This window comes from Astatotilapia calliptera, chromosome 22 (genome assembly GCF_900246225.1).
Source record: "Astatotilapia calliptera chromosome 22, fAstCal1.2, whole genome shotgun sequence".
In the NCBI taxonomy this organism is placed as follows: domain Eukaryota; kingdom Metazoa; phylum Chordata; class Actinopteri; order Cichliformes; family Cichlidae; genus Astatotilapia; species Astatotilapia calliptera.
The window spans coordinates 21,974,796-21,983,738 of NC_039322.1; the positions used below are offsets into that span (position 1 = coordinate 21,974,796).

General features: G+C 36.8%; 1 protein-coding gene across 5 annotated transcripts; it reads left to right on the top strand.

Annotated features, from left to right (window-relative positions):
- The first annotated feature begins 350 nt into the window (after positions 1-350).
- LOC113015275 (G2/M phase-specific E3 ubiquitin-protein ligase-like) lies at positions 351-8,696 on the top strand. Of its 5 annotated transcripts, XM_026157227.1 has the most exons (11): positions 351-656; positions 1,705-1,917; positions 2,253-2,388; positions 2,861-3,399; positions 3,939-4,255; positions 4,376-4,557; positions 4,665-4,837; positions 4,937-5,020; positions 5,129-5,343; positions 5,478-5,569; positions 7,971-8,696. In XM_026157227.1, exons 1-11 carry the CDS (start codon positions 514-516, stop codon positions 8,046-8,048), a joined length of 2,172 nt encoding a protein of 723 aa, XP_026013012.1. In that variant the 5' UTR covers positions 351-513; the 3' UTR covers positions 8,049-8,696. The 5 variants fall into 5 exon arrangements, with proteins under 5 accessions (XP_026013012.1, XP_026013010.1, XP_026013011.1 ...); XM_026157225.1 differs by lacking the exon at positions 7,971-8,696 and having other exon boundaries at positions 5,478-5,778; XM_026157226.1 differs by lacking the exons at positions 4,937-5,020; positions 7,971-8,696 and having other exon boundaries at positions 5,478-5,778.
- The last annotated feature ends 247 nt before the right edge of the window (positions 8,697-8,943 follow it).

The following is an 8,943-nucleotide window of genomic DNA, read 5'->3' on the forward strand; positions in this document are numbered from 1 at the left end:
TACACATATTTAACACACACATTGCAATATTATGCTCTCTTATACATGTATTTTAATCTACATATTTACACATTTGCACTCTAACATACATGCATTTTCATTTATGCATTCCTACATTTTGCTCTCATTTACATGCATTCAAAATGCATTTAATCTTACAAATAATATATGTATGTAAGAAGAGAATGCATACATATCTGAAGAAAATATATGTATGCAAGATAATAATGTATGTGAATGAAAGAGTATAGTGGAAACGGAAGGAGTTTAATGGAAACGGAAGGCTGGGTGTCTGTACCGCTGTTATTGGCTGAGAAGCACGCGCGGGTCACTTTCAAGTGTCTGACAGCATGGAGGGGGGGAGAAGAAACTCGAGTTCTTCAGCAAGCTGTCGGGTTGTTAAGAAATATTTTATCATCTCCTGAAACGGTCACATCGTTGTCCTCGTCACTTGATTGAGATGGAACGGGCTCAACTGCACCCAGTGTTACCCACAGCACGGTGGAAAGTGAGATGAGGGAACTTTTTAGACCAGCTAACACCCGGGTATCTTCAACGAGTCAAGTAGCTACACGGAGTTCGACTGGAGTGGGGCAGTCTTTGCGATATCAGACCCAAAAACACTTTGGCAACTGGAACTGCAGATCAAGGAAAAGGTAAGAACAAAACAGTTTGCCACTTAACTATACAACTGCGAAATACAAAATACGAAATGTGCTTTGCTGATTTAGCAACGCACTTTTTTACCCTTATAAATTTTTAGCCCTAGCTAATTTATTCAGCAGCATCCACAGTAAAGACCGTGGCATTTATTTCAATATTAGTGGCTGTTTGTACTTGTGACCCGAGTGTAAGTTGATGCTTACTTTAAGATTACTTTATTAAATCTTCTTTATTAATGTGGGAGGTGGTAGCTACATTAGCCTGCTAAATAAAAGGTTGGGTTAATTTTCTTGTTGTTTTTGTTTAGTTTTGTATTTATTTATTTATTTATTTATTTTTTGGGGTAGAATTTTAATCTTGCTAGAAGACATCAATCCAACTCTGTGTTGTGAGTGGATCAATATCTGTACCACTGTAAAGGTAGATAAACATGGATGCCAAGTCATGCCTTCAGTCCAGTTTCTACAGTGTATGAAATAAGAAAAAAAGAAATATGATCGGTGTCTTTTTTGTTCTTTAGTCAAAGTAAAAAGTAATAGCAAATGTTTCTTTGTATGCCTCTTTGTAGAGCAGTAAAAAAAATCCTTATGCATTGTACTATATATTTATTTATTTATTTATTTATTTAATTCAAGCGTCAGTGAATTAAAATGGTCAAACCCCAAAACATTTTCTATTTTACGTACATTTTCCATTTTTTTTCAAAGGCAATTTATAGGCATGCTATTACTTTATGCATTTTTTTTTCTTTCAAATTATGTTTCTGTTATTTGTGTTTGCTATTATACTCAACTCTTACATGCACAAGCAACTTTAAACATATTCAAGTGGGCTAAATGGCTAGCTGCGATACTGTTTTTTTTTTATATAAACTGTGTAACATTTTATTTTATTCATAAAAGCTTAGCAACAGTTTAACGTGTAAGCTGGTCACTACCAAGTGACATTAGCAACTTTCTTAAGGAACTGATAGTGTCTAAGTATAGGTAAATAAAACAAAAGATACATAAATCTGAATATAGTTTCTGTTTTGTTTTATAGGGCCAAGACACATTATCATGATACTTTCAACAAAGATGTCATCCTTCTTCCACGGCCATCAAGCAGTGTTGTTGTCAAGCATCGCACAAAACAACATTTACATGAACAAGGGCATATATTGAATGGATTTGAATTCCAAAAATCCTGGGACCAGAAAACTGTCTCTGAACAAATAAGGGACGCCTTTGGAGATAAACTTTCTATTGATGTAAGGTAGGTTGTGCTAGCAGTCGAAACCTAATGCAACACAGCTTTTGTCAGTAGTCTTTTCGATATCTAGGCATTTCAAAGCTTTACATAACGATTTAAGTCAGAGAACAGGTAGACATGAATCAGTAAACTAAAATAAAAGAACCAAATCAGTTATCCTTTCTTGAACACTCCATTTTTGGCATACTTTTTTGACATTTGTATAAAGTTTACTTCTGTTACTACTGGTTTCAGTCTGATTCAAAGAGGAAAACAAGATTAGCTCTAAAAAAGTTATTGGAACATTTTTGCTGTTTTGGATTTTAAACATTTTACAACTTACTGTAACTGTTTTCCAGCCTGGAGTTTCTGATGGCTTGTGGCAACAGACTGATTGCGCCCAAACTGCGAGCAGGACAGGAGCTGGATGCAAATCTCATACATAAAATTTATAAATCGAAAGCCCTATACATCAGACCATCAAAACCAATTTTGGTACGTTATTTGACTTTTGAATGAATCTACATAGCACTGTACAGTAATAATATGAAGACCAGAAATTGGTGCATAAACAACCTTTGAACTTTCTCATGTCTGTTCTTTTTAAACTTGCCTTTCACCTTTTGTAGTTGGATAGAATAGTACCAAGTTAATGTTCCTTTTTTAAAATGTTAATCCTAAGCTCTGGTATTGACTAAATTTACAGCTGCTCTGTTGGACTGTTTGTGAATTATAGAACGTAAGACTACTGCTGTTCAGGAGATGTGTTACAATTTTGTCTGCCTAGTATGTAAAAGTAATTGTGAGAAAGATCTATTAACTCTTGAAATTTCTCACCCTATGGTAGCTGGGATAGGCTCCAACCACCCCACCTCTGATAAGAATAAGCAGAAGAGGTTGGATATATGGTATTTAATGTTCAAATTCAATATATGTGAATTATTATAATTATTATTTTATTTCTAAGGATGATATTACAAGCTACAGCAGTGAGGAAAACTGTGAAGAAAACCCTGTTTCATCAAGGCAGCTGCGCTCATCATCTTCAGACAGTTTTGCCAGTTCAACAGCTGCCTTCCAACCAATCTCTGCTCCGACGCAATCTCCTGCCTCATCAGTTTGTAATGGAACATTATTAACGGAAACTCCTGCCTTGACCCATGAAAGTAGTATCTCACACAAGTACAGCAGCGCTTCAACAAACATTTCCTTCAGCCAGTTACCAGTGTCTTCATTGGAAATCTACCCTTCCACTAGTCAGCCTTCTACCTCATCATCTGCATCTTTAAGTGATCCAGTTCTGGTCCTGACGTGCCGAAATACCTCAAGCTCACCCTGCCAGACCAGGAATCCAGAGAATCATTGTTCAGCATTACCCTCTACATCAACACACAGTCAATCTGTAAACTACGATAACTACCTTTCAATCATGACTCCACTATCTGACATGTCTTCTGATGATGAGGAACTTAACCAGGCTATACTAGCAAGCCTGCAGAGCGAAAGGTTAGTTTCAAATACAAATGTTTTACAGTAGCCAATTAAACACACCATATTTGTTGCAATCCAATACTGTAACCAGTGTTGTGAAGGAGTGTAATCCATCCTCAGATATTTATATGCATATATGATATTTATATTTGCTGTTAACAAAACAGTTTTTTGAATAATGTCTACAGAGTCAAATGATAATGCTGTATTGCTGGCAAATTTTATTTTATTTGAAATAGGCAGCGAATTTTTAACAGCCTATCTGACAATGAAATGAAATTTACTTATTGTGCATTGGAACTATTTTTCTTTGCTCTAGTGCTTTCTAGTTCTCCAAAACATATAAACAATATAAAAAGCCACTGAGCAATATACTCCTTTGTACATTTTGCTTATGATTATGATAATTTCCTTTGGTGATTAATAAAGTATGCTGATTCTGATTTTGACAAAACTTTGTATGTCCTTGTAGCCCTTGTATGTGAATGTTTTTACTGATGTTCTTTTCAATATTTTTTTCTTTTTTTTTTCTTTTCTTTTTTCTAATCCTACAGGACTTCAAGTTGTTTGGTATCAGCAAAAGATATTTTGGAGGAACTTTCTGCAAAAGTAAACCAACAGAAGAAATGCAAGTTCAACATTAATAGATCAACAGTCCTGGATGGAGCAATTAGAGGTTTTAAACGAGCGACATATGATCCATGCCACACAATTTCTGTCAGGTTTTCTGACGATATGGGAGTACCTGAAGAGGCTGTTGACTTGGGTGGACCAAGAAGAGAATTTCTAAGACTTCTGATCGAAGCTTTGCCCCTGTCTCCAATGTTTGAGGGTGAAGAAGGCAAAATGAACTTGGCGCTTGATAGTGCTGGTATGTATTGATTTTAGGCTGATATCCCTGGAGTAATGCAATAAAAAAATCATTTTTATGAAGTTCTTGTCAAGCGCTTTCATGCATCTATTGACATGTAATGTTTTTCATTATTTCTAGCCATGAGGGAGGACAGGTACTTCATTGCAGGCAGAGCCATTGCAGTAAGCCTTGTACATGGTGGTCCACCAGCAGGCTTTCTGTCCCCAACACTCTTCTCTTGCCTTGTTGATGGCCCAGATTTGGCTGAACCAGTTTTAGAAGATGTTGCCGATAGTGACCTGCGTGAAAAAATTAAAAGGGTAAAACTGATTTGTCAGTTGTTGGATAATGTTTTAGTATTGTGTGCATTTCGTTCTACTCCATGTATTAATTGGGGCCCATTAATTTTTTATTTTTTTATTTGAAGGTTAAAGAGTGTAAATCCTTTGAAGATCTGATAGTAGCAACTGAGCCACTTCAGGAATACTTAGCCAATGCTGGCTGCCTGAGGCCGCTACGGAGGCTGGAAGACAAGGATCTGCTTATACATGACATTATCATGTTCCAAGTAATACACAGAGTCCGTGGTCCATTTGAAAGGTATGTATGTATTTATTTATTGTTGTCCAATAAGTAACTCAAACCCATGCTGATTGCCTTGTATTCTGGGAATTTTGTGTGACATTTCTTTATGTGTAGGTACACCATGCCTCCAAAGGTGACAGCATCACATGAAAAATGCAGATTTGGGATATACACTTTTGATGATGTGAATAATCTGAAGTAAAAATTATTGTATATATAAATTCATATGTTTTAGATTATACTTCTTGGATCCATTCATTTTTGATGTGATTTGTGATTTTAAAGGTAATTCTGATTATCATTTAGATTTCAGGATGGACTACGGACACTTGAGGTGCTGGACAAAATCCAAGATCACCCAGAGAGTTTTCGCACCCTTCTATGCTGGTCACCTTCAGTGCTTACAGCTGACCTTCTTGACAGCCTCTTTACCATCCGCCTTTCTCCGGCTGGGAGCAATAAAAGGCAGGCTGAAGCAGTTGTCATTAGTTTCTGGAGAGACTACCTAGCAGATGCAGAAGGTAAATTTAGCGTTTTAAGCATTGTGTTCAATTTATAATGCAGTGCATCTTTTCATTGAATCAGTTAAAAGTAGAAATGCTTGCTGTGTTTTTTGTCTTTAATGCCATTTTTGACAGTATTGCTTTTCCTTTAGATCAAGACGGAACACAGAAGCTGGGGACAATTTTTGCCTTCGCCACTGGAGCCAACACTGTTCCACCAATTGGCTTCTCTCCACAACCGTCCATTGAATTTCTTCACCAAGAGCCAGATGCACAAACCATGTCTAAACTACCCATTGCAAACACGTGCATCAATTGTTTAAAGTTACCACTTCATACCTCTTACAAAGACTTTCAGGAGAATATGGACTTTGCATTAGGTAATACACATGGTTTTGGAATAGCTTAATTCCTGGTCAGGTTAGTATGCTAATCTGAGTTTTGCACTAGGGCTGCCACGATTTGTCGACTAGTCACGATTACGTCGACTATCAAAATCGTCGACGACTGATTTAATAGTCGACGCGTCGTTTGAAACTTTGTACGATCACAAAAGACGCAGGAATAAGTGGCAGGATTTAAGAGTGTAATAACAGACTGAAACAGAAGATGGCAGCACTGCATGTACAAGGATGTCAGCTACCGTTAAACCCCGAAGAAGAAGAAGAAGAAGCAGCTGTGTCCCAGAATTCATAGCGCGGCCCGGCGCAGTTTCCAACAATGGCGGCAGCTAGTTAGTTTTAATGTTACTCTTATTATTCTTTCTGGGTCACAAAATAAACGTTTAACATATTTTCAGGCGAGAATGTAGCTGTGTAAACCTCAAATATCTGCTCAGTTTATCAGGACACCACATATTTTCAAAAGCGCTCCGACGTTTTCGGAGACATCTGTTACCCACTAGCTCGTTAGCGAGCCGGGGGCTAGGCTCACTAGCGCCGTGAGAACACCGGACTCCCCGCAAATCGTTTTCAAACCCACCGCCGTCTTTCGCTACTCAGGTTAAATATATATGAGTCACTTAGATAACTTAAAATGTTATTGTTTGGCTTTTTTTTTTTTAGTATTTTATTTGTTCCTGAGTAAATCAGTTTGTCTGAGATTAAAGTTATAGTTTTTACACAGCTGAATAAACGTCAAGCAGACAGCTGATTATCAGAAGTGTGAGATGCTCCAGAATATACTCCAGTGTCCTGTTATATTTTAGATAGCAAGGAGTTTATTAATCTTCACTGAAACAATCTGCAAATTTCATTAAAATTCAATAAACTATCATCTTGTCTTTATTTTTAGTTAGCACAGACCTTAAACACTTAAAGCTGTAAGCTAATGATAGTTATATAAGAGCAGATGCTGCTGGTGCAATAAGCTGTAGTTTTACGTCTAATGGATGATGATCTGATTAGTCGACTAATCGCAAAAATAATCGGTGACTAGTCGACTATCAAAATAATCGTTTGTGGCAGCCCTATTTTGCACTCAGTTAAATTAATGAGTGTCAACCATTAAGTAATTCTAAGAGGGGGGGGGGTGTTTTGAATATCATTGCATTTTCTTTCCCAGAAATCAAACACATGTTCAAAATGTTCCACCTAAAACACCAATTAACACACTTGAGACCAAGCTGAATTTACTTTATGTTGCCATATTTCATATGTCACCCACCTATTATGTGATTGGAGGCTCTGTTTTTGCATTGACCTTTTAACAAATGTTCATTTGCTTCAAGTCTTTTTGCTTGTCAGGGTACCATTCTACAAGTATACAATAGTTATATATACTAACATAATTCAATAATAATTTTTTCATTGCATTAATTTATGTGCATTGTGATTATTTTTGTTTTCTAGGTTTGTACTTGTTTGTTGCTTTTATTCTCTGGTGTTCTTCAATATTGTTTATCTGACACTTCTATTCTATTTGATCAGTGATCCATGTTTGATGTATTGACTGTATGACTGTATTAATGTTAATGTTATCAGTTTGAGTCATCTTGTTCCAAGACAATACATCTGGTGATTGTGATGACCAAAAACCTCAATAAAATGTGGTTGCACAAATTTATTTTTTCTTTTAACAAGGTGTTTTAAAACAAAACATGGTTGTAAAATCTCAACACACTCACATAATACAACTCATAAATTCTTTAAAATTGTATACAAACCGTAAACATGCATGTAAAGGTTGATAGTAGCATTCTTGAAATTTAAAGCTGTGACTAAACTTCTAATAATACTGAACTAACAACAGTCTTGGCACTGTATTATTTTTAAGCTGCACAACCACAATTACAGTAAATGAAATTTCTCCAGAGGCCTTGTTGATATTTTAGGATTGTCTCTCAAGAAAACGAACAAGGTTGCAAAATAAATCTATACCGTTATTGCCATCATCTTCAAATGGATCAAAGGTCTGTTGAAGTGTAACCATCATGGTGTCACTGATGGAAATGTTAATTGATGGAACAACGACATTATTGTTTGTCTCCAGCTCTGGCAGTGGTCTGCATTCATCAATACCAAAGTCATTTTCACAAATACCATTCATATTTGGGTTATGTATTCCTGCATTGTTGATAATGCCCCTTTGCCACAGCTGAAGAGGGGTTTTCCCTCCTTGTGTTGAAAGTCCATGGTTATTCCACTGGTTCTGAAATTCTGTGGCAGCTCTTTGAATACGTGGCAAATATATATAATGAAGACAAAATAAATGGACCTCATTAAGTGAATCTAATACACCATGCTCCTCCATAAAATTGAAAAGATTAACAAAATGATATGAGACCACTCGATTTAATTCTGCCCATAATCGCTCAATTCTTTGATTATGCACAGACCTGCCAGTGATAACACTATGCCTGTTCAGTCCTTGCCTGTAAAGCATGAAACGGGCAACACCAGTGTTTTCTAGTCCATGATCACATCTCACGCTGGATGGCATTCCAAAGTTCTGAACACCAACCATGAACAGTGACAAAACACTTGATGCCCTGTTGTTATCTAAACACGCAAGGTAGATGATGGTTCTACTGAAACCATCCACACAGCCATGGAACACCATCCTCCATCTCACAAGTTTGTGGTTTCCATCTATATGCCTATAGAAAAATGAAATAAGTAGAAGTTATGTATGGGGAAACTATGACATGGTCAAGGATATGCACACGTTTGAGTAAATAAAACAATGAGTTATTTTGCTTTAGATAATCCATTTCGCTATAGACTTAGAATCAGGACTGTTTTTCTGTTAGAATTTTCTCACCATAACTGATTGGGGAAAGGAACACTGTACAGTCGTCGACGTATTGCATTGCGTCTTCTGAGGGAACGTCCAAAGGGCTCAATTTCTTGTAGACTTTGTCTTACACGCCACCTTTGGATTCGTAACCCACGTGATCTCAAGCTGCCATGCACATTCACCTGCATTTGTGGTATACTGAAGGATTTCCCTAACAACCCTGTTCAGGTTTTCATCGGATAATGTTGCATAAGTCAGTGGCTCAATGCCAAGGTCCTCTCTGTGCCTGTACAGAGTACGGGAGCTAACCCCTAAGCATGTTGCAATGCTTTGCCAGTTCATTCCAAGAGATACTAAATGAGATATTTGCTCTCTTGAAAT